The 27,273-nt window shown below is 43.6% G+C and overlaps 1 protein-coding gene across 1 annotated transcript; it reads left to right on the top strand.

Annotated features, from left to right (window-relative positions):
- Positions 1–27,273, top strand: bcl11bb (BCL11 transcription factor B b). The gene is made up of 3 exons (XM_053336866.1): positions 1–70; positions 8,227–8,610; positions 25,211–27,273. The coding sequence occupies exons 1-3, from the start codon at positions 1–3 to the stop codon at positions 27,271–27,273; spliced, it is 2,517 nt and encodes an 838-aa protein (XP_053192841.1).

Raw genomic sequence — 27,273 nt, forward strand, 5'->3', positions numbered from 1 at the left:
ATGTCCCGCCGCAAGCAGGTGAACCCGCAGCACTTGTCGTTGACGCACAGGGAGACAATAGGCCTACAAGGTGAGTTTCATTTCAAACTTCATGTGTGAATACATTTACTTGTTTAACTGATTTCTTGAGTATCATTACAATCAATTGTGATTTGTTGGATAAAATAAATACTTATTTTGAAATGGATTAAAATCTTGCCGATGCAGTGCTTTTAGTATCTGAACAAGCAAGATAACAATCGACAATTTGTGAAAATGATTTTGGCATGTTCCATTTGTACACATACGAGAAAAAAAATATTACAATGTGGTTCGTTTTATGATTCTTTTAAACTAAATTTGAGTAATTGCATGGGGTATTAATAGTTGCTTTATATTTTTAAAATACATTAACACAATTCAGTAGTTTGATATTACAAATGCGCCTTTTACAGCTTCCTATGACTTTACAAAGAGAGATGATCTTATGACAACTACAGTGGGACTGTCTGCCGAAGTGTGAGTGTGTGTTCGTGAGTGTTCATGTTTGCATGTGCACGCACGTGCGTTGCGCGTGTATGTGCGTGCAATCCAAACAATTCATCCAACACAATTTGGCTTTTTTCCCCATCATATTGCAACTTGTGGCAATAATGTATAATTGATACATTTGTGTGCACGGCGTTGATCAGCAGTTCGCGGATTTAAAAAAAAGAATGCAGTTATTCCTTTTGTACCTTTTTTTTTTACAAGGTAACGTGTATTATAATTTTATTACCTGTATTTTCTCCTTTAATAATCAATCTCTCTCTTTTGCTCTTTTGCACTCTCACTCTCACACACACTCTGACACATTAACACACACTCATAATTATTTTTATTGATACATACAGGCCTATCTGTACGTAAAGATAACATTTTAGGAACAGTCAAAAAATCTAATTGTGCTTGAAAATAAGTTCAACTTGCAACCACAACAAAGAAGAAAACATCACACACCCAAGGTAACAACAATCAAAACTTTTTTTAATATTTAAGGGTCATAACTCGTCTGAAGCTTTTCCGAGTTGCCAACAATTTTTTTTTTTTGATTAAATTGCGCAGATTAAATCTGTGGCAGGATTTTTGGGGGGCGTATGATTAAAAAGTCGCGTAATCCAATTTCAAATCAATTATATCAATCTAACCTTCATCTCCCAGCGCTCTGCTTTGCCTAAATCCAATTTCATAGAGGCCTAATCGGAGTAATTCATTGCAGAAGTTCATGATGTAATCTTTGGCCAATCTGTTTTGTGTTGAAAAGGGTTAGGCGCATTCCGTCCCACCCGAGACGCTTAGCATTTAGACTAATCATTTATCCCAATCACTTTGTCTACCTCTCTCTCTTTTCTCTGACTTTTCTCCAATCGAGGTTTCATCGAATACTTGAGGCAATTTTAAACATAATAGGAATCTGAAATGTCTGTGTTTGCTATGCTTGTGTTTTTGTTTTCTAATTGAGAAAGTGTGGTATTTTCTAACCAGATTTTAGGCAGATGACAAATATTGATCCAGCTTGAATATTGATCTCACAGTTTTCTCCTCTGCTGTTACAGTCACAGTCTGTCAGTTAATTAAGGTGGAGACCACAATTCATTTTTGAGTGCATGAAATTTATAACTACAGTTTCACCTCAGGCATATCTGTGTGTGTCTATATATATGTGTGTGTGTGTGTGTGCGTGTACATGTCTGTGTAGGTGTGTGTGTGCGTGTGTATGTCTGTGTGTGTGTGTGTGTGTGTGCATGTACACGTCTGTCTATATGTGTGTGTGCATGTGTATGTCTATGTGTGTGCGTGCGTCTGTCTATGTGTGTGTGTGCATCTGTCTTTATGTGTGTGGGCACATCTGTCTGTGTGTGTGTGTGTGTGTGTGTGTGTGTGTGTGTGTGTGTGTGTGTGTGTGTGTGTGTGTGTGCACGCCTGTCAACGTGTGTATGTGTGCGCATGCCTGTGTGTGTGAGATTCATGTGTGTTTAACATTTACCTGCATGTATTATGACAAATAATTGCAGCTGTTTGCATATTTTCATTTGTCTGCAGGGAACTTGTACAAATTTGGACTAACTATTAAATATTTCCCTCCCCTGCTTCCAGCAATGGGTCACTTTGTTTGACATCTTTTGTTGGTTTGCATACTGGTTACACAAAACCTTACAGCACCTGCTGTGCAGTCAGCAAATTCTTGAAACTGAACCTGTGGTACTGTAGATAATTGCATAATTAGATTGATAATTAGATGTCACAGATTAGCTTTAAATTCCTTATGTCCGAGCTGCAGCTGCGTTCAGACATCTACAGGATGCATCTGTTCCTGCCTGAAGCTTTTAATGACTGATTTTAGAGCTCCTTTTAATCACTGCTGACCTGTCTGCAGAGACTTCCAAGTGTCAAACAACAACTTGAGTCGAGATATTTGCAAATGCTGACAAACGTTTGATGTTCACCTTGATCACGCAGGAGTCAGTGTTGTGCCAAAGTGGCTATTAGAGCGAGTACAGTAGGATGCTGAAAAGCTGGGCCATCTGGAGGGCCTGAATCTCGTCCTACCTGTTCTTTCACATGAAACACACACACTGTCTCCTGCTTGTTTAACTGTGGCTTCAAGAAGTGACTTGACCTGAGAGGCACAAGTGCAAGATTAAAGAAGGACTGGACTTGCAGGTATTTTTTTAAAAACTTGTTCTGTCAGGGAGGTCAAATGCAATGCTAGAACTGGACCTTGAGGTGATGAGCAAAAAAGAACTTGCAGTATTATTTGCGTCCAGTTGTTCTCTCTGTATGAGAACAATGTGTGTCTGTGTGCGAGTGTGTACACAGATGAGCAAAGTGCCTAAGCTATGTTTACCATACATATCAGGATACATTAATAATCATACCGCATCTGTGGTTGAGGTGGACGGAAAGCCTTTAATGTACCTATGATTTAGTGTCTGAAGGCTGCATGTCGCTGTGGGCTATTTCCTTTAGTTGGGTGGGTCTGGAAGGACCAGGATCACACCTCAGGCTGGAGGATCTAAGGAGCGCTGTGGGGAAACTAAACTGTAATATGATTGAGTCAACATATAACGAGAACATTGCACATGTACAGAATTATGAGAAAACATTCAGGAAAAAAACAGGTGGACTTCCCCGTTTTGTTTTTTAATATCATCTCGTCAATAGGTCGTCTTGATCCTGAGGTTGTACAGCATTTAATATCAGCTGTCCAGACTAGTCACAAGGTGTCTACTTACACAAGTAAGAGTATAAAGTTTCTGCAGGGTGCCTGCATATATGAAGAACATGTCAGATCAGGGTTAATACAGTGTAACAGAGCACAGCATTGTGCCCTGCAGCCATGGGCCTATAGGTCATGCTCTACTTGGAAGTACAGAGAACCTGAATATCAGCATATTTCTGGACAGGCTTTAGTTGAAGGCTATGTACTAGAAATCTACTTGCCAGGCCAGCCATCAAGAGGGACATTCAAGTGACTGTCAGTAACCGCAATGAATGCACACAATGCACAAGTATGCGCCAAAGGCAAGCAGACACACACACGCACACGCACACTCACTCACTCACTCACTCACTCACTCACTCACACACACACACACACACACACACACACACACACACACACACACACACACACACACACACACACACACACACACACACACACACACACACACGTAGACTCAGCACTTTATCTTAACCTGCATACTCAAACTCCACGACCACATATGCAAATTTTGTGAGTGTGTACATGTTCAAACGATAACAAATCACATGTAACTGCATTCTAGCTAAACTGAGTTTGACCTTCAATTTAGAGTTTATCCTTTGTGAAATCTAGAGTCTTGTATGAAAAAAGGCTAACATCCCTTCCGGGCTTTTTTTGAAGCTGTCAGTCAATGATTCAGCTTTGAGTCACATCTCTGACAAAGACACCTAACATAACATAATGAACCTATGAATTAATCACACAGAAAGGTGGAACAATTAGTTTTTAGCATCACAGGCCTGGTATTTTCTCAGTGTTATATCAGCATTGTTACAGAGAATCTTTCTCCGGATCCAGCAATGGAAATGCCTTGTGATAACTGTTTACTCTCAGAATTGGCATGCTACTTGTGAAACAGTTAATGTTTTCTTCTTTATTTGCACCATATGGCTGTCAAATGCTGGGGAGAAACCCACCGTACGTGCTGCAACACCACAGTAAATATTCACACACACTGTGGTAACCGGATGATAATCTCACAGGAGATGATTGGTGAGCGATTTATGATTTACTGTGAAACGTTTCAGTTTGCTCTCAGATTTTCTTTCAATATTTCAATATCATCGAACACATTTAATCAATTTTGCAATGCTATGAAGCTTATTTTTACTGTTATTATTATATCTCTAAAATTGTTTGGCAAATGTGATTTATATCTCCAAATGCCATGCCTCATAGATTATATGTCATTTATAGAGATTTAGTGACAAGTCACAGTCAGCTGTAGAGCCGTATTTTGCTCACTTTAAGACTTGATAATCTAAGATTTATGATAAGAAATGAGACTGCTAAAGATTAAATTGTGATAAGATAATGAAGACACAGCCCTGGTCTTACACAACGCACACTGTTGCAGCTCTCCCTGGCAATCGCAGCCGAGAAAAAGGGTTAGGCTAAGCGAGGCCGCTTGTTGTTTGAATTTTTGATTGCAACCATCTGCAACATTGCTGGTGTCATTTATTTTCAATGACAGTGTGAATCTTACCCGATTTTTCCCTGTGGGGTTTACACGTGTGTGTGTGTGTGTGTGTGTGTGTGTGTGTGCATATGCATGTGTTTCCAGCTCAGCAAATGGAAAGGGAAAACAAAGAAAGGGAGACAAGTCTGAACAGTATGGTCGACTGTCATATGAGTGCCCCTGGCCTTACTCACCTTTTACTACCAGAACAGAGTGTGCAGCTGGTATTAAAATGTTGTGTAAGGTCAGGACTTTTAGCGTCAACAGAAAATAGTTTCATGCCTATCTGTTTAACGCTGCTTGGAAGAATAAAAACAAATGTAGAGTATGCATCAAAAAATGTCATCCTCTCAGTTTTCTTATTCAAGGAAAGGGCAGAGTAAAACTTGTCAAACCATGCTGTCATTTTTTCTTTTCCATCACCTTAACCTCAGGCACAATGAAACAACAAATAGAGTCATCAGTTTTATAAGAACATATAACAACGAACACAATAATTAGGGATTAAAGGGATTTATAGGAGCAATTAATATCAAAGGACACAACAGGAGCCCAGAGTGCTCGTACTGTATTTTCACTTTGGCAGGTTTTACCTACTTCGCTTGGTTTACCTTGCTGTTAAAACTGGCGAGGGTATCGATTCTGAGCATGGACATCACTATTACTGTGTTATCATATACCACTTTTTTTTTTTTTTTGCAAAATTACAATCCAAACAAACTGTGAGGTAAACATTTTAATACTTGGAATTGAAAAATATCTCAGCTGCAAATGAAACAATTCCTTGCTTCTGACAACATGTACTTTTGGCCAGGCGTTTGAATATTTTTGGGACCCTTTTATACAAATGGAAATATTAGTGAAAGAGGCCCATTGTCTTCAGCTGTGTCTCCCATCTGGTACATATTGTGCAGTGGCAGTGTGCAGCAGCGGCAGCAACGGCAGCAGCAGCAGCAGCAGCAGCAGCAGAGTGACTGACTGACTCTCTCCTCATCAAACTGATAGGGGGTGCTCTAAGGCTGCCTGACTTAACTCACACTTGATAAGGCAGAGTAGCAGGACTGTCATAGGGTGAATGTGGCTCAGTGTATGTATGTGTAAGACAGAGAGAGAGACCAAGTGAGAGAAATAAAGTATGTGTGGTATCATGCAAGACAGCTGGGTTTCATTGCTATCATCACGCCTTCTCAACGATGGCATGTTTGACAGTGCGTCTGCTATGTTCCCTTACCTATCAAGCGTGTTCCTCTCACATAGGAGTTTATACAGAGGAATTAGACACTGTCTGTCATGATGATAGCCTACATTAATATGTTATTCTTTCATGTGCATGTTTCCATTTCACTGTGTTTGTGTTTTCTTCTCCTCCTACAGCATTCCATGCTCGGTTTCTTCTTGCATACATGTTTTTCTCACACAGGTGAGCCTCGGGATAGATGAGTGAGCGGGTTTTAGAGAGGGGTGCGGTTTTTAGAAGATGTCCGACTGATATTCCAGTGGCATAGTGACAGTGCCAACGCCTGGTAATTTACTGCTTTCTGCCCCTAGGCCTTGTTACTCAACTAAAGGTTAACAAACAGGCCCTACTCAATTTGTCTCTGTCTCTCAAAGGGAGAAAGTCAAGTTCAAATGCCCAGGTGTCTGTCAGCTCGTTTTCTCTACATGCAGGATCTGGATCTTTTCATATCACCATCATGCCACCTGTCTTGTCATCAAAGTTAGAAATAGGAACATGCCATATTGTTAGCAGAGGGGTCTCCTGCAAGCAGCCCTACTTAAATGCATTGCACATATGCACACATACATGCATGCTTGCGTGCGTGTGCACAGTTATGCGGCTTGTGTGAACACTCTGGAACATTGCTTCATGTGAATTATGGTCACAAGCTGTGAACTGTAGGTAAATATGTGTTTGTGTTCCTTCTTTGCCGCCAAAGATTATGAGATGGAAATTATTTGGCAGGCATCCAGGAACCCATCGCCATTTAGAGAAAAGATATTTGGCATCAAATCATCACTCCAGGGCGAAGTGAGTGGACTGGAACGTGTGTGTGAGTGTGTGTGCAGGGGTGATACATAGTTGCAAGAACATATTTGAAATAATAAAATGGGGAGGAAACGTATGTAACATTCAGCTAGAGCTCTTCCCGAGTTTAACGGTTACAACTGGGAGTTTAGAAGAGCAACGCCTCCCTGACAGTTTGAGATGAGTGATAAGAGAGTTTAGGATCTCTGCTCTGATAACTGCACACCAAGACACAGGCGCACACAAATGAGCACACACCCTCTTTGTCTAATCTTTGCAATTATTAGGGTGTCATGTTTGGAGAAAGAGAGAGAAGAGAGGCAAAAAGGAGGGGGGGAGGAGATGTGGGTGCTGGAAGTGGAGGAGAAGAGACAGGCAGGCGCTGCTGCTGTACTCTTCTCCCAGGCATCAACACCTCTCCCTGGGTACCCGCTCACTCAGACGCCCCTAGAATCTCTGGAGCTTCAGGTTTCCTCCGGGCTTTTAGAAGAGGACACATTTTCATACTGGTACATCGGGGTAGTGTAAAAAAAAAAGGAAGATGTCCATGAGGGATTTGCGTTAAGCTGAGGGACTCAGTCTCCACCATAGGGGAGAGGGGGGGGGGGTGTAATGGTTATTAATGACCGTGTCAGATCTGTGAAGAATGAGATTTACTCTCTTAACAGGACCTCGGGTTTGGCTTTATAGATTTTCTGTCTGTGGAGAATACAGTGTTCGAACTCACCTGTGTGCTGCTCCATTCATGTTCCATGTACACACACATGACAGAGGCACACTTAGACACTGTACTGTTTTTTTTCCCTGTCTCATTTTTCTTCTCTCTCTCTCTCTTATTCTCTGACATACACAAACATGAACACGCTCACACACACATGCTGGTGGATGTGGCCTCCGCTACGCAACACTTTGTTCTGCACAAGCTGGGGCTCCCACATGGTGAAGGCAGCCGTCTAGCTATGACAGCTTAGTGCAGCGAAGGCCCTCACCGGAAACCCAGCGTGCACTGTGAGATGAATAGTTTCCTGGCCACACACACACAAACACACACACACACACACACACACACACACACACACACACACACACACACACACACACACACACACACACACAGACACACATATACATACAGTGCTGGGTCCCACCCACGCAGATCTCTTACGGATAAGCTGCGCAGGTGTTTGTCTAGGCGAAGTAGCTTTACAGCGGTGTTGTTTTATGCCATGAAAGTGACACAATTGTAAACGTAATGATTATCTCGTGTGGTAAGGAGAGATGGTTTTTATCAGGCAATGTTATCAGGAATAACTAACCTCACCGTGCACTTTCTTTCTGACTGTATCTCTCTGTCTCTCTGACTTTCTTCTTGTTCTCTCTAACTGCAATCTGCAATCTTACAAAAAAAAAAAAAAAACATTGACATCTTTTACCTTCTTCTTCCCTTTCTTGCAGCAGAGGCCAATCATGATTCAGGTGCGGGATCTCCATCTCCAGAGCCCTCCACCCCCAGCCCTCGGAGGACAGGACCCGGGGAGCATGATCTGCTGACCTGCGGCCAGTGCCAGACCAACTTTCCTCTGGGTGATATCCTGGTTTTCATAGAGCACAAGCGTCGTCTGTGCCGGGGGCCTGCAAATGGAAGAGGCTCCTTCTCCAAGCCCGGCGAGCCTGGTGGGGCACCAGGTCTTGTCTTTTCTCCCAGGGCCAGGTCTCTGGAGCTGGGGAGAGGGCCCATTCCGGTGGAAGTGGGCATCCAGGTGACCCCTGGAGGAGAGGACGATGTGCACAGGAGGCTGACGCCGGCCAAGGGGATCTGCCCCAAACAGGAGAGAGGAGGTACGTACATGTGCATTTAGAAAAGGACACAATTAGAAGAACCCATAAGCCGCTTGAATCTAAACACACACTGTATTGCTCTCTTAAGCTCTCTTGTCAGTGCAGTTGCAAGTGTCCACACAAACTTAAACACATAGGTGCAAAAAACATGCACTCAGACACATACACACATCTCTCACCTGTCCAAGACAGATAGCTCTCTTTAAAGAATCCCAGCTGCTTGTTATTTTGACAGTGGCCTTCAGGAGGGATTAATGTAGCCTGGGATGATTTCATTAGAGTGAGTGAGAGCTTCACTGTGTGTCTATTCTGCTCCGTTCTAAGTAAAACATCACACACATGCACGCACAATCACACACACCAAACAAACACACATTGGCAGGCCTGAAGGACTTCTTCAGCTGAAACCAATTGTGAAAGGCGAGGAAGAAGGTGATAGAGGAGCCGCCCCCACTGTGTGTGTGTGTGTGTGTGTGTGTGTGTGTGTGTGTGTGTGTGTGTGTATTTGTGTTTTTTTTTTTTGCTTGTGTGAGTGCGCATCACGTGTCTGCGCGTTTGTAAAGAAATCCTGCAGCATATGAAAAAAGAGGTTAAGAAAGCTGATTAAAATTCATCTCTGTGCGTGGTGAGGAGAAGGGGATTAATAAAGCAGCAAGGCCGTTCATCTGGCTATAGGGGTGGGGGGTGGAAGGGGGTACGGGGGGAGAGAGAGCGAGGCCTGTAGACTGCCAGCGCTGCAGGGAAACCAGTTCAAAGTTATCAGAGGAGACAGTCACCATCACACCCAAGAGCTGGGAATGCTATCCAGGATTACACAGACTCCAGTAGACTAAGAGGGACTTGATTAGAGAAGGGAGACGGCTTTATTGTAAAAAGTTACCTGCTAGAATTTTATTTGAAAAGATTACTCATAGAAGCTGGTCATCACAGAGTGGTGTTATGTCATACAGAGAATTAAAGGGGAGACTTTTGTATTGCATTACATTATATGTACATTCACATGTTAGAGTACATATCATAGCTGGATCAATATTCAAATTAATACAAAAAAGTTAAGCCAAGACAAATGATGTAAAAGGTATGAGGAGACACTTTATGTAGACATCATGACACCAGGCTGCACCCAGCAGGTGCACGATAAAATTAGTTGTTTTTTTTTACATCTGAACAAAAACAATCCTTATTCAGTTATTCCCAAAATGTAAAAATGATCATCTGTGACTATCTTACAAATCAAGCAAATGATCAAGTCACGCAAAGGTTTTATGACTTTTAATTTACTGTCATTTCACAGACATAACTTTTTTTTTAGGATTCTATGAGACCAAGCTGCTTTGTGACGTATTGCAAAACTGTTTTCCATGAAGTATTTTTTTTAAAGGTCCCTGGAACACCGATTATAAATCGAACATTGTGTTTGTTTCTGAATCAAAAACTGGTGAAGACATATTTTGTCATCACTGCAAAAAATCAGCACATGTGCACAGTTTCTGCGTGTGGCCAGCAGCTGTGTGTGGCCACCATCTTTTGTAGATGGAACATTTATTGAAGGAGATCACAAATGATATGTGACAGTGCAGTTTTAGATGTCATGGCTAATTTCAGGAAATAAAATCTGGGAAGTTTTTGTCGTAATCGTTCAAATAGTATCTTCCCAGTAAAAAATTACAGATTGGAGAAGGTGATCATTTTTAAAATTTCATTTAGTTGGTTGTAATGTGATTTTTGCTAATTGTCTAATTTATTCAGTTACACTTTAGAAATGTAATGAGCATTAAACAGCCTGTAGCAGCAACAGTGAACCCACCCAGATTCCTTGTTGAGGCAGAAAAACATGCAGCTCATTTGGAAGCTTATGAAATGAGAAAGACCCAATGCATTTTACATGTCATTTTGTCTTTTTAGGTGGTCAGAGTAAGAACACTTAGGCAGCATTAGCGAGTGAGTCAGCCTGTTAGAGCAGCAGTCAGTTAGTCAGAGAGACAGTCTTATCACTAAGAGAACAGGACATGAAAGCACTCGAAGCCCCAAATGAAAGAGAGTAGGAGAGCTTTGTTCAACACATTAGATTGCCACTCAAGGCAGTCTCAAGTTTCAACCAAATTAGATTACATTATTAGGTCTAATTAAGTCCAATGTTTTAGCAGCAGACACTCTCACATACACACAGACACAGACTCACACAGGCTGTCATACACACACACACACACACACACACACACACACACACACACACACACACACACACACACACACACACATACACACACACACACAGGAAATATCATCACAATTACTTTCAAGTGATATTTAAGAACTTTGCAGCCAGCACACACCCAAACACATACATATGATAAAAACACAAGAAAATGGGTGTATCAAACATAACACAAACGTACAAACATATTTACATGCACTCATAATTCACTGCAGTGTGCAAGGAGAGGTTAAGCTTTATGCATAACCCTTAACCGTCCGCTCTCCTGGATTGTTTCTTTTTTTTTTTTTACCTGGTTGTGTTTTATAACATCCTGTCTGGCCTCTTTGTCTGTCAGCCTGCTTGCTTAAACTGCAAACATGCTGCAAGGCCAGCAGATTCAACCCCAATAGGTGCAAACACACTCACACAAACACACACATGCACACGGTGTAGATGAAAAATGGCCCTTGTGTGCCCTGTTTTTTTTTTCTTCTTTTTTTCCCTGAGTTTCTCTTGCTGATGCATGCACTATGTGTGCATATGTGTGGGCTCTGTCAGGGTATGTTAATATGTGTGTGTGCATTGTATGAATATGTGTATGTGTGTACATTGTCTGTGAAGAATGATGGGTGTCACCGTGCAAGCGAGAGGTTGTCGCTAGGGGAACGTTAGCATGCTAAGACGACCCTGGCCCTGCTTTGAACCCCTCCCAGGACGGCTGCCAGGCCCCCTTGGAGCACTTTAACACATCCAGTAGCTACATACGGGCAAAGTCACATCATGTCAAACTCACTCTCTCTCTTTCTCTCTCTCTCTCTCTCTCTCTCTCTCTCTCTCTCTCTCTCTCTCTCTCTCTCTCTCTCTCTCTCTCTCTCTCTCTCTGTCTGTCTGTGTGCTTCTTTCTCTCTCACTCACTCACAAACATTGTGTGTAGAGAACACAGGGTAAATATTTCATAAGACGACATGAACGACAGCGACATCTTTAAACATCTCTCTTTCTCTCTCCGTCCACCTCTGATCTCGGTGTCATGTCCCCCCGCTCCCTCCCACTGTTAAGCAGGAAGCAACTTATGAGCTTGCTCTCATACCGATACTGGTGATCTTAACTGAACTGGATTCATGATCAAAGAATTTCAATGAGATACCCACTACTTAAGAACTGTCACACCTACATGCATGGCCTTTTTGTGGGTGTGAAAGTGCTCAGGGGCGTTTTAACGTACGTACTAAGATCGGTTTTGTTCTTGAAGGAATGGGCAACACAGGTTTTTCTTTCACCAGAAATGATTCACAGTGGTTTCTGGATGAAAACATGTGGTGTAGCACACAGAACATATCAAAAGCATCCATGACCTTTGTTGTCAAAGAGGTCAGATCTGTAATGTTCGACACTCGTTTTCATTGCGGCTGCCACAAAAGAATTGTGACATTCCAGTTTCCACACCTCTCCAGCACTGTCAATGTGAAGGTGTCTCTCTCCTCTCTTCTCTTCTTTCTCTGTTTTCTCCCCCCATCTTTTTTTTTTTTTTTTGCCCCACCACCCAATGCTCCTTTAATCACCTGGCTTGCTCTCATTTCCATATTAAATAGGCTTTAATCATGAAAAGCAATCAGGCTTTTGCATATTCATACCTTCCCCTGTACGCCGGCTTCCCTGTCTCGCTCCAGTGCCAAGCAGCCAGTAATCAGTAGGCAGGCGGCGTAATGCCATAGCCCCGGCCCATCGCATGAAAACACACACACTGCGTGAGTTAGAAATAACTTCACATGCTACTTACGTATTATCTCTACTCCGCGAGAGAGAGATAGAGTGAGAGGGAGAGGGGTAGAGATAAAAAAAGGAAGATGGCGAGACTGATCCCTGATTTGAGCTGCGAATATTTGTACAGAGGCTCAAGGAAAAGTCGATTTGCATAATGACTTTGTAGTTTTGCATTAATCACATTTGCATATGAAAATGCGTTAATTACTCCTGATGATTTTTTTTTAAACTTGCTTCATTTGATGTCCAAGCTCTGGGGTTGTGATTAGGGGTTACATGGTGGCAGTTGTGTAGGTGGTGTGTGTGTGTGTGTGTGTGTGTGTGTGTGTGTGCCTGCAAATGTGTCTTATGTGTGTTCATGCTTGTGCATTTCTGGTGCAGTCTGTGTGTGCGTTTATGTGTTCTTACATGAGTGTTCTGACTGCTTGCCAGGGAATTTATCTTGTGTCTGCTGTTAGGCATGTACGTTTATTTTCATTTTCTTGTTTATGTGTGTGTATGTATGTGTGTGTGTTTCCCAGTTTCTTTGAGTGGCAAATATTTTCTTATTTTTCTGTGGGGAAATAAGAGGAATACCCTCGCTCTTCCATTTAAATACACAACTTTTTAAAAAGAAAATAACATGATACTGTATCTCCTTCTCATGTGTTTCTTTTTCAAATGTAACTTCCAATAGGAAAAAAAGAATGTTATAGGTATATATATGGTGACTTTATTTAACAGACAAATATTGTGTCGTTTTGAGTGTGTTACATACATTACACTACTGTAATTGATAAAGAATACTGCTGCTTCTATAAATAGAAAACAGGATGTTCCTTATATAAGGGTGACGTAAAGCAAAACAAAGTGAGGTGGTGTCTTATTTCTGGGGCACTTTTATGATTTTTTTAATGTTTTTAAAAATATATATATATTACACATTATATCTAAAATGAATCCAATAATTATTGCCATTTCATAAATTGTGTTTTGGTGTATTTGAATACAAACAATTGCAAATGCTTGTCTTCAGTGCTGCCTCTGACTCCCTGCATGAGCAGCTTGGGTCACCTGTGCTACTTGTAGACAGGTGCTGGTTAAACCTGAAGAGTGAATCTAAACATTCATGTTCAAATGAACGTGCAACAAATTGCACTGTTTCTTAAGACATGAGCAGTAGTGGTGATCCTGAGGAAAATACAGCAAAATACTTTTGCTCTTTTATTTGGGTATGAAGATTAAGAATAATTAAAATCATTGCCGTTTGCAGTAAAGAATTTACCACTTATGTGCCTGTATGAGTGTACTGGGTTCACATACACATCTCTGTGTGTGCACAATTACAGTATACATGTTCTTGCCTGTGTAAGGGCCCCTCGTGTTGTTGGCCCATAACATTGTGCCTCAGACAGGACCACCCCAGGGGCCGTCTGACTCTGCTTGTCTCTGTCTGTCTGCTATATACAGCAGGGTCAACTAGGTCTATAAGGGAGCTGCTAAAATGGCACAGCTGCACATGCACACTGCCACACACTTGCTCACCTGACACACACACACATACACACACACACACACACACACACACACACACACACACACACACTGATAGAAATGTACATTTACAAGTTTATGCAGAAAAACGGAAACTCAACACGCATGCAGGAATATATTGTACATAAACTGATAAGACGCACTAAACATGTGAGCATGCAGGAATGCATAAAATGACTCACATCTCACATTAAGGACTGCATCTCCCACCAAACACACTCATATGCACGCACACACGCATGCACACATACACGCGCGCATGTACGCACACATCTTAAAGGCTCCCACATGAAGGCATCAAACGCTCCACAGCCAGCTTTATGGCACTCATATGGCAGCAGATTTGATATTTTCCTACCACAGCGGGGGAATAAAACTCGCCACTAATTTGGACTGCGAGCGCCACCGCTAACTTTCAGCATGTGCCGACTGACTGTGTCTTCCAGATGTGTGGACTCTTTGCTCCTTAACAGCCTTACTTAAGAGGCATTAGAAACCTCACACCCCATCCCTGCTACGCATGGAGAGTGATGATGGAGCTTTGGTATTCAACACAAACATGCTGCTTTGTGTAGAGCTTTGAGTGAAGTGCTGATGTGAACTTCATGGTCCCACTGCAATGGACCATAAGTTGTCTTGTGTCAGTGGGAATCTGTGAATGTGTTTATGTTCTTTGCATAAATAGCTATAATCAAGGTAATTTGACTGCAGCACTGTAGTTATTTGAGCTACCCCTCACCTCTCCTCTTTGGTGGTGACATTTGATAACAGGTGTGCTTTCATCAGCGCTGAGTAATGTAGCAAATATAATCAAGGATCCACTGTATGTATCTGTATGTGCTGTATGTGTATGTACAGGTACTTTTGAAATACACCCACACACAAGACCATAAATGAGAACCTGTTAAGCAACACCTCTCTCCCGCTCTGGAAACACTCCTTGGAGAAACCTTCAAGTGTACATGACGGACATGCAGATAAAATCCTCATGTGCCTGTGTGTGTTCAGCTATTGTGCAGTCTGCCAGACATTAGTGCATAGCATATAATGTGCCCCTTTCAGGAGTAAATGGGGAGATTTTCTGATCGGGGCGTTCACTCCCATTTTTCTATTGAAAAATAGCGTGTGTTTGCCTTTGGGAGGAAAAGGGCTACCATTAGTATTTGTGAAAAGGAAAAGAGATGGCGCTTGTTAGCCAGTCAGACAGGGGTAATCCTACTTTCTACACTGTTGTTGTTCCCTTCTTCTTATCTTATTAGCGTCTTGCTCTGATTGGGTGGGATTGTGAGAGAAGAAAATGAGGAGACAGCGTTTATGGCCGTATTTTCCTTTTACGGGCTGCCTCACCGCAAGAGATATTGAAAGCCTTTCATGGTACACTTACGATTCCCCTTATTTCATCCACTTATTTGTCTTGAGCAATTACTCCGAGAAAAAACACTAGACACAGACAAACACATGACGAACATAAGCTGCCTTCATGTTGGTCTGTCAGACATAAATCAGTGATGTGCCAGCAACAATACCAAGGCTACAAACAACATATTAATTGATACAGCCTTCACACACCATACACTACACTCTAATAGTAGCTATTTAATGTATGAGGGGGATAAAAGCATAAAACAATTAGATAATCACAGAACCACTGTCTAATGCAATGATAAAGGGTCAGTTTATGCAAAATACAGAAAAAACAGATCTCTCTCTTATAAGTGTTAAAATTTAGTCACGCAGATAGTGTTGATTTTACTTCTCCACATTTTGACAGTACAATGCAACACCATGAAGGGGAATGGATTTTCAATGTGGTGCTCAGAGATTTGAAAAAAAAAAAGACATTGAATTTAAAGCAACATCTCCTTTCATAGTCTTTCTATAGGGGCTATTTTTTTGGTGGAAACCAGCTCCTGAGGGAAAAACTAGTTATATTTCATCCGTGAAGACATATTGATGTTGAATATTTCAAACATATTTTTTTCAATGTTGTGAGCACCACAGAAATGTAGGCAAAAAATATATATAGATATCTCAAAACCAGGACAATTTGTTTTTAATATTTTGGGGTGATCAGACTGTAAATGAGAATATGTTACAACTGTCCTCCTGGCTTTTAGAAAAAATGTAAATATGTTTTTTATTAGCCTCTATTACTTTTTGAACTTTCACTTTAACTCATAAAACCTGCACTGCCATCCATGAAAACAAGGTAAGAAACTCTGGTCTGCTCTGGTCTGTTTCATGGATGAAAGTGGGGCTTGCACTGTCATGTCCATAGATGGCATTGCAGACAGAGGAGTTAACTGCTCAAGGTTAAGGGGCTACACTCTCCCTGTATACTGGCGTAATTCATACTTTTCCAGAAAGCCCTCTTCTCTGTGTCTGTCTTTCCCAGAGCAGAACAGAGCAAGTCAAAATGAAATAAAGCCTAAGATGTTATCAGGGTGATTGGTGCCAGCGGAGCTTGTCTGGGCCTGTGGTCTGGCGGGGCAGCACTGGCCCATACCAGTGCTTGTATGTGTGTGTGTGTGTGTGTGTGTGTGTGTGTGTGTGAGGGGGGGGGGGTGTCAGTGTGTTTGTGTGTGTGTCCTAAAGGCACTGGATAGATGAAAGCTTGCTTTAACCATAAGCTATGCAGGAGCCGTGCCAGGAGCAGGAAATGTATCAGCGTGATAACAGCCAGAGAGACAGAGAGAAAACGAGAAAGAGACAGAAAGAAATGAGAGCGGGAGAGAGAGAGAGAGAGAGAGAGAGACAGAGGGAGAGGCCACACGGAACCCACAGGGGAGGCCTGGGGCCAAACGTAGCCCCATCACACATTACGCACACATTCATGTCACTTCATAAATATGTGTTGGGAGCGTATGTTGAAAGATAAATCTATGTCCATGTCTGCATTACTGTGGAGCCTTCAAGTTTAGGTTTTTAGCGAAACAAGAGACAATTTGACACACCTGAGTGTGTTTCAGGACGGAGAGAAGAGAGAGAACAGAATTCACCTGGGGACATGACTGTTGCAATCCTAATAATATTGTGCCGCCGGCCTTCACTGGATCACAACAACACCTTATAGATGAGACAGATAGGCGAAAAGACAGAGAGAGATGAACACAGAGAGGGAAGCATGTTGCCTTATCTACACAGCTTGTTAATAATATTATAATACTGTAAGATTAAGCTTTGATGCACATACTACTGAGGTGGACATTGAGCCATGGCTTACAGAGGATGAAGTGAAATGATGAAGAGTTTTTTTCATTATTGATTACTGTCTTGACAAACTGAATAATCACTTGGTTTAAAAATGGCCCTTACAAATTCTCAGAACCTAGATATTTCTTCAAATTGCTTGTTTTGTCCAACCAACGCTCACAAAAACTCAAAGCTATTCACTTTAGCATCATGTAAGACGAAGAAAACAGCAAACCTTCACAGTTGCAAAGTTGGAATCAGTGAATTTTTTGGCATTTTTGCTTAAAAAATGATTAGAATTATACTGATTAATAATTGTTCACCTAATCGATTAATCAGGTAATGGCTTTACATGCCCATATCCAGCTTTTCAAAATAGGCTCCATACCCAACAACTTCTGTAAGACTGAACAAAGCAATTGCTAAATTTCCATTTTTCATTTGTAACACTCTCTCCTTTGTTTCTTCGGTTTAGTAAGCTAACACTAATTAGATAGCTTGCAAATTGGTGTCAAATGATGCAACACTCATTGTGCTCTGTGTGCTCTCTCTTGTGACGCTCACAGCCAGTAAAGTAGCCAGAATTAAATATGGAGCTAGATAAATATTGGAGTAATGGTGAATTAGATCATGAATGTTCAGGCTCTCTTTCCCAGCTGCCCCTCCACAGTCACTGGAATGGACTGTACGCCATGTCTGAGGCATGTGAGGGGCAAGTTTTATAGCAGGCTGATTGGGTTGGAAGGGCTTGTGTGCTGCATTCAGGGCCCTGGTGGTATTTTCCTGTGGGCTGCTAGTTAAGTGGGACTGGCTGCTTGGCTCCAATGGGCAAAGCCAGCTGGGGACCATTACTACTGCTGAAAGAACATAGCACCCTGTCACAGAATGGTAGACCGAGATCCACACGGGCATATGCACAAACACATGCATACATTGAATGCATGGTGCCATATGCACATACATCCACAGGCGGAGGCTCAAATTATTTCTCCCTTTTTTTTTGGCTTTTTTTCCACTCACACATCGGTTAAGCTAACAGCATTCACAAAAGATGCCATGTGACTGCAGAATGTGCAGCCTTGGAGGAATTTGAAGAAGGACACATACTTATCCCAGGTTGAGATTAAAACTGTGACTTTTGTTTCATTTAAAAATACAATTATGATTAAAGCTTGAACAATAAAGCCACACATTTCTTCAAAAATGTCTTGCTTCACAAGAACAACAGAACACATTTTTATGCTTATGTTTGCATAAGATGATTGATCCAATGAAAAATTTAATAAACCCACAAAACAGAATTCGCATGTCACTCATATGTCAAAGTCAATTTCCTATTCACTGCCACTGAATAGGAAATTGACTTTCTGGACAAAGTGAGAGTCCCCGAGGGGTATAACTGAAGCTCATTTGGATGTAAAACCTCAAACAAACATTGTGTGAGTCCACAAAGTCAGTCTCCATTTCATTGTCAGAGCAGCTCGAGTGTTCAGTTTCATTCAGTTTTTATATTTTGCACGTCTGTAGCAGCAGTGGGGACTGTTTGCCTAAAATTTCACATTCTCTTTATCCTACTTATTAAAGGTGGATTTTTTTTTTTTAATTTGCATGCGTCTCCCCCCTATTGTTCGAACAAGTGATGACGCCATTGTTTTCTATTTTTTTTCATTCCCTGCTGTGTCGTGGTAAAAGGGTAGAGGTGATTGAATGAGACGTTTAAGTGCTTGTGATTCTGTTGTTAATAATGGAAATGCAGGTGGTAATTAGAAAAAGTGTAATAACTCATTTGATTCTTCCTGCCCTATTTTCTAGGATTCCTTTCTCCAGCGTAACCACAAGCACGATTGAGTGTCATCCATTTGTCAGTGTCATATGATAGACAGCAGACCCCACAAGTGTGTTCACATACCCCAAGACACTCATGCAAAAAGGCACACACATACACATATACACACAAACACACAAACACACACACACACATGCAGGCACTGGGACCAGTTAGGAGCTGATGGCGATGAGTCAGGCTTAGAGAAATGCTACAGAGAGCTTAGCTAATGCATTTTATGGAGCTCCCTTTTTCTTTTCATTCTCACTCCATCTTTTTTTTTCTATATCTCTCGCTCTTTCTGCTGCCGCCCCCCCCCTCTCTCTCTCTTTGTCCTAGAAGCCGAGCCAAAAGTCATAGCTCTTTACTGACAGAGAGGTTTTTCCAGTTATTTTTCACAGCGTGTCCCCTGTGCCCTAGCTGGGATAGCTTGCCTCATGGCGGTAACGTGCTCCCTCGGCCGTGCTACATGAGAGCCTCTTCCACTCATGCATTGTTGTGCAGCTGGACTTGCTCAGTGTGTGTGTGTGTGTGTGTGTGTGCGTGTGTGTCTACGATTGAGTTGTTGGAGATACCTGATCCCTTTTATTGTTCATTTGACCCGCATCCCAGGAGGCATGAGGGTCAGGGTGGAGTACCTAGATATCTTGTACAGGTGTTTAGTGTGTACGTGAGAGAAAAGGAAGACAGGGAGAGGGAAAAGAGATAAATAAAGTTAGAAGTGAAAGAGAAAATAGTTGTTCATTTATGTGGCCTGTGTGTGAGTACATGGCGCTTGATCCCCACACACTTTTTCAACAAACACATTAAGGAGCACTGTTTCTTTAAATCCTCTCCAGGGTTGTCAGGCATTTCAGCTGGTCATATTGGCTGCAGACACACACACACACACACACACACACACACACGCACACACAGATGTATATGGTTAGCAGGCCGAAGCTGGTTTGAGTTAGCGTGGAGCCAGTCACACTGTGTGAGAGCCTTACCCCCTGCCTGCTACTGCCACCCTCCACAGTCTCTCTCCTTCTTTCTGTCTCTCTGTTGCTCTCTTTCTTTTACTGCACACAGTATGTGTGACAGTCAGCCGCTGCTCGCCGGGGCCGCACTTTACCGTCCGACTTCCCTATTCCCTGTGACACACACGCACACACACGCACACACACGCACACACACACACACACACACACACACAAACAAACACACTCACACACACACAGATATACACAGTTGATCTGCGTGGCCCCGTGTCTCCTGATTAGCCCCCTTCATGAAAAACAAGCCATCAGAGCAGAGGGGAGATGAGCACGGAAGAAGGAGGAGGAGGAGCAGGAGGGACGGATGGGAGATGTGAGGAGGAGGAGAGGAGCAGAGGTGTAGTAGGGGAGCAGGGGGTGAGGTGAGGAGGCTGGGACCCCTGGGGACCCCTAGATCACAGCCATGCTAATGAGGAGCTGCTTTGCCAGCAGCAGAGGTGTCAGCTAACCCCTGACAGGTGCACACACTCGTACTCCCAGGGCTTGTGCTGGCACGTGCACGTGTATGTTTGCGTGTGTGTGTGTGTGTGTGTGTGTGTGTGTGTGTGTGTGCGCAGAGAGGGTAGAGCATGGGAGGGGCTGCAGGGCCAGGTTTGCGTCCCAGTGGCCTAGCCTGCGGGCGGCTTTGTTCTGTATGCAAATCTGTCGCTGTGACGTTCTGTCGCCCTTGATGGAATGTTGGAGCAGTACAGCGAACCTGAACCCCAGGAATGCTGCAGTACACACATACGCACGCACACAAACACAAACACACACACACACACACACACACACACACACACACACACACACACACACACACAATGCTTACTGTAACACCTTTCCCACTCACCTCCTTGTTAACCAGAACCTGCATTGTCTCAAATCAACGTTATTTTACACACTCCCTGGATGTAATATTTTTCATGCTGTCTAGTGCAGAAAAGTCTATGTCAGCTGAATCTGGTGCAGAGAAGTTGGTTGGCTAGTGTTGCTACTTAATGCCACTTATTTTCAATTGTGATTTTTCTCCCCGAGCTTTGTGAGAGTTAATTTGGCATCAGTGGGCATTCATTACTATCCACACACTGCTCACTGTCAGCTGAGAAGCTCCAGTTTGCCCATTTTGTCAAAAGCTGAGCTTGTGGATTCTTGTTATTCTTCTGTGGTCTTATTATAAGTCCCTTTGGATTAGAGCATCTGATAAAGACCCAAGATGTAAGTGTAATGTAAATGGAGGGAGCTCATGCTTCAAAATATAAATCAAACTCTGGCTGGAGTGATGGCATATGTGAATTCCTCAATTAAACACAAATCCACATGTCTACACCATACGGCTGGTGTCTACTTCAAGCCCGCCAAGCTCACACCAACTTTTCTGCAATGGCCATATGCGAACAGTCAATACCATGGCTCCCCTTCATTCACTGGCATTTTGTTTGTACTTTTTAAGGCAAAATAATGGCTATAAAAGGCAATCTGGAAAGAATAAAATCTGATGTAAAGCTCAGATCTTAGTCCCTGAAGACTGGGTTAATTGGCCCGGTGGTTTAGTAAAAAAACCAACCCAGGAGAGAAGGAGAGCATTATTACTGGCCCACCTCAGCTCCATGCATGTGCCAATGTTTTAATAACTTCCTCCAGGCCTCCTGGCCCTTAGCCCTTGTTTTGTTGCACAGGACAAGGAGCTGCCCTCTTAAGCTGGTCTCAGGCCTGTATTGTGTTCCTCTGTTTCATGGGAAAGTCTGTCTGCATGGACATCTGGGCAGAGCAATGTTTGACAGTCTTTTTAAGGGGAATGTCATCATCGTTATTCCAGCAAAACGACAAAAAAAAAAGAAGAGGAAAAAAGAAGAGGAAAAAAGTTAAGTGTATATTACAGTACTGTATCACTGAATCTTGCTGTGGCTCCAACTCATCTAATCTCTTATCTCAGCCACATTCATTGAACACTGTGTGTGTTACTATGTGTGTGGGTTAGTGTGCATATGGTGTGTCAGAGTAAATTGGGCGATTAGGTCCAGCATCAGTGACTGCGTGGAGAGAAGAATGTAACTCTTCTAACTGGTAGTTGACCTTGGTGGTCAGCAGTGGAGGGGTCCCTGCCTGCGTGTCAGGCAGACGACTGTAATTACCACAAACTGAAGCATGACACGGCCCACCGTGATTCTTTAATGAAGGCTTTTATTGGCTGGAGCACCGAGCAGCGACAACATTCACACTCTCTCAGCATGTGTGTGTGTGAGTGTGTGAGAGAGAGAAAGAGGAAAGAATAGAGTGAGGATGCCTGCAACACACACAATGTGTGTCTATCTTTGCGCATCTATGTGTGATATAATCAGGAAATGTATCAAGTCACTGTCTGTGATGTTACTATTAGGTATCTAAAGGGAGGTGTTCTGCTTGCATATTTGAGTTTACCACTTACTTCTATTCTCTGTCGGTTAGAACCGGAAAGATGACAAGAAACTGGTTTGAGCTGCGGTGCATTTGATAGTTGCATGTGATAACCTGAAAAAACTGTCAATCTATCAAAAACATCCCCAGACATATAATATACCATATTATTTAGGCTTTGATATTCTCTTAATGGATTGCTTAATTTCGTAACTGTTGCCAATATGCACTTTAGAAGAAGTGAAACAAGTTTTTGATACACTACCGTCTCATGTAACTGTCAGTGTGCAGCATATGGCACTTCCGTATTGGGCACATCCGGCAGCTCGCTGTATTTTTGTATATGTCGACTGCATCTATCTAGATATTTGTTCTTTGATTCTTTTATTTGCTATCAAAGTTTCTTTTCCTCTCTCTGTTTTTTTCCTCTCCCCCTGATTGCTTGTTTGGGAAGTTGATGAAATTTGTCTTTGGCCGTCATTAGGCAGCAGCCATCAGCTGCCACTCTATTAGCTGCCACGCTTCCTTTAACAGCATATGGCACGGCTGTGTAAGATATGACAAGATGCAAATTTGTTGCTGTTGTGGTGGTGGGGTGGAAGGTTGCGGGGGTGGTGGTATTTGATTGGGTAGCTTGTATTGATGAGGCCATGTGTGAGGACTCAAATGTAGATAAATGAAAAAAACAACAATCACAATTTGACAAATCGAAAGAGATCATCAATCCCTCTCCCAATCTTACATCTTCATTTTATATTGATCCTTGTGTGTTGATGAGATTATACAGCTCCCAAGTCTATAGACCCCTCTCAGTCCCTGGGGGCATGTAAATAGCCTCTGTGTGTGTCAGTGTGTATGTGTGTGTGATCCCAAGCACGTCTGGCCCTTAAAGTCCCTCCACCTCTCTTCTTACCCCCTCTCCTCCTCCTCTTCCCTTCCCTCTCTCACTCTCTTCTCCCCATCCAAGCTGTTAAGCTGTCCAGCTCTCTGCTGCCAAGCGGCCGTGTGAAGCCTAGCCAAACTAAACACGGGCAGGCAGCCCGCCACTTGCCCCACACGTGCACACACATGCACAGGCATACACATACATGCACAAAAATATGTTCACATACATGTTCATATGCACACTCATTTACGCATGTTAGTAGCAGGAGTCAGGTTATGTACCACACCACACAAATAGTGAGAGTGACGGCTACACCAGAGCCCCACTAATAGCAGAGAAAAACAGACAGAATCAGTAAATGAGCCCCTCATTAACTTTTTCTGACCCCATCTCCCCTGGGGAAAGCCAAACCAATCACATCGCCAAATCAGCTTCCTGTACTAGACACTGATCCAACATCAGCTTTCGCTCATCTGCTCTGCACGGTACAAGTGCGTGTATGTGTGTCAATTTGTGAATGTGTGGAGGTGTGCTGTGAGAAAGGAGAGAGGCAGACTAAGAAAGTAAAAATAAAATATTGTTGCGCATATATCTGTGTCTGCATGTGTGTTTTACATTCCATGACAATGGGTGGCTTTGAGGCAGTCAGCCATCTGAAGGGCTCTTTTCTTGATCACATAAGACTTTGGGCAAGAGCAACTTCTTGGTCTTTGTTTTCCCCCTCTGGGCTCCAAGCTCTGGGACCACCATACCAACTTGACTCTGCTTGCGGTAGCCGCTGATGATAAAGTAGATGCAGATGCCTTGCAAGCAAACACAAGACTGTGGAAATGCCTCTTCACTGCTAGCCTGTGTTGAATTAGATGAATCCCAACCAAGGCCCTTTTTATGAGTCACACACTGGCTGACATGGCTGTGCCACAGTGACTGATAGATTCATTTGGCATTATTAAGTCATGCCATTTAAAGGGGCAATTTGTCAGTGACTGACATGCAGTGTGTGTGTGTGTGTGTTTGTGTGTGTGTGTGTGTGTGTGTGTGTGTGTGTATGTATGCAGCCACAACATATCACTTTACTGTACTTGTGAATATTCAGTGACGTAAAGCTTTATTTAATGTGGATGCTGTGTTAAGACTGGAAGGGTCTTTGTTGTTTATACATTGTCCCCATCACCTCTCCTTTTGTATGCCTTTTCTGCCTTTCTCTCTAATGCCACATCACACCCTCCCTCCCTCTGTCCTCCTGCTCCCATATTTCCTTTTCCCCCCATTGGTGTGCTTCTTTTTCATGGCTGCCTCTCCTGTCTCCATATGGAAATGACAGAATAGACGAGATGGATCTGTACATTAAAGCCTAGCTGACATTAGAATTAGCATAATGTGTTGTGGCCTTAGGGCAGTACCTGCCATCTGCATTAGCACACACACACACACACACACACACACACACACACACACACTCATGCAAAATTTCATACACACACAGACAACGCCCATGAAAGACCCTCATACACAGACACTAATACAAAATAATGTAAATATGTTTTGGGTGTAATTAAATTTCCTAAACTTGAACATACAAAGTCTGTAAGTAAAATGTTAGTTTGAAATTATTTTAAAATGTTTTGTTCTTCATTTTTAAGTTTTATTTGTTTTTAAATGTTTTATTTGGTTTTTACAATAGTCGTTTGAATCCATGAACATTACACTGACTGACCGCAATAATAAAAACTGGAGGGCTCAATTTTCACTGGACTAAATTTTTTTTTTTTTGTCTTGGCCCACAGATAAAGATGAGCCATCCAGCTACATCTGCACCAGCTGTAAGCAGACCTTCACCAGCGCCTGGTTCCTGCTTCAGCACGCCCAGCACATTCATGGTATCCGCATCTACCTGGACAACCACCTGACTAACTGCTCCCTCACTCCCCGCATGGCTCTGCCTCCACCCCCAAGTGCTGATGCCCTTCCTCGCTCCCCTCTTCCCACTTTCCTCGGTGACGCCAACAACCCATTCCACCTCCTCCGCATGGCTGCGCCCCTGCTCAGGGAACATCCCCCTCCCCCGGGGTTTATGGAGACCCGGTTGCCTGCAACGCCACCCTTTGTCAGCCCTCCGCCTCCTCCTCGACCCCCTCTAGAGCGCCTGGGCCCAGAGGAGATGGGGCTGCTGTCCCAGCACCCCAGTGCCTTTGAGAGGGTGATGCGGATGACCCCCATGGAGCCTCCTTCCATGGACTTTTCTCGACGTCTGAGGGAATTGGCCGGCAACACGACCAATAATGGGGGACCCACTCCTCCTCTTTCACCAAACCGCGTGCCACCCATGCACCGCCTGCTAAGTCCCACACTTTTCCAGCCTGGCTCCAAGCCCCCAGCCTTTCTCACATATGCCCCACAGCCACCCACCTCACAGGGGGCACATGGTTCCTCTAGCCCTCCTGAATCCCAGGGTCAGAATCAGGCCCCAGGGAAATCCAAATCTTGTGAGTTCTGTGGCAAGATATTCAAGTTTCAGAGCAACCTGATTGTCCACAGGCGCAGTCACACAGGAGAGAGGCCGTACAAGTGTCATCTATGTGATCATGCTTGTTCCCAAGCAAGCAAGCTTAAAAGGCACATGAAGACACATATGCACAACAAGTCTGGGTCCATGGGTGGCTCCCCAGAACAGGGAAACAGAGGAGAAGGAGGAGAGGGTGAAGACAAGAATAGGGAAGGAGATTCAAGAGGTATGGGGATGGACAATGAGGAGGAGGAGGAGGAAGAGGAGGAAGAGGAAGAGGAGGAAGAAGAGGAGGAGGAGGAGTTGAGGAATGGAAGTCGGCCAGATTCCAACATCAGTGACGACTCCCAGGAGTTCAGCCAGAATAGGGAGAATGGCCCCAGACAGTCTCCTGAGGAGAAGCCCCTGAGTGGGAATAGAGTAAATGACAGTGGCGGGGTGAGCATCATGCACCCATACAACCATCTGGACAATCACCTTAGACTTAACCCTAACAAGAGAAGCCTGGAGAGACAACCTAACGGAGAGGGTGGAGAGAGGGATGAAGCAGAAAGAGAGAATGACAGGCAACAGGAGAGACAGCGGGAGGAGCAGGAGGACCAGAGGCCCATGTTGAATGGCAGGATCAGCGTATCTGAAGCAGAATCCTTTCCTGGGCTGTTCCAACGTCGGCCCACCCCCATCACTAGCCCGAGCCCCTCCAACAACAAGAGGATCAAGATAGAGAAGGAACAGCTGGAACTTCCACCAACCATACCCCTTATCTCCCCGGAGAACGTCTACTCTCAGCTCCTGGCTGGCTACGCTGCTTCACGCCACTTCATCAGAGAACCCTTCCTAGGATTCACTGATTCCCGCCAGTCCCCCTTCGCTACCTCCTCTGAGCACTCCTCCTCTGAGACGGGTAGCCTCAGATTCTCGACTCCGCCTGGGGAGATGATAGAAGGAGGGAGTGCATCAGGCCGCAGTGGCAGCAGCACCCCTCACCTCCTGCGGGGGCCGGGACCTGGCCGGCCCCCAAGCTCCAAGGACAGGAGGAATGACACCTGTGAATACTGTGGCAAGGTGTTCAAGAACTGCAGCAACCTGACGGTGCACCGACGTAGCCACACGGGGGAACGGCCCTACAAGTGTGACCTGTGCAGCTATGCCTGCGCCCAGAGCTCCAAGCTGACACGCCACATGAAGACCCACGGGCAGTTTGGGAAGGAGGTGTACCGCTGCGACATCTGCCACATGCCCTTCAGTGTCTACAGCACGCTGGAGAAACACATGAAGAAGTGGCATGGTGAACATTTGATGGCCAGTGAGGTCAAACTGGAGCACACAGAGGACAGAGGTTAA

Source organism: Scomber japonicus, chromosome 17 (assembly GCF_027409825.1).
Source record: "Scomber japonicus isolate fScoJap1 chromosome 17, fScoJap1.pri, whole genome shotgun sequence".
NCBI classification, from domain to species: Eukaryota; Metazoa; Chordata; class Actinopteri; order Scombriformes; family Scombridae; genus Scomber; species Scomber japonicus.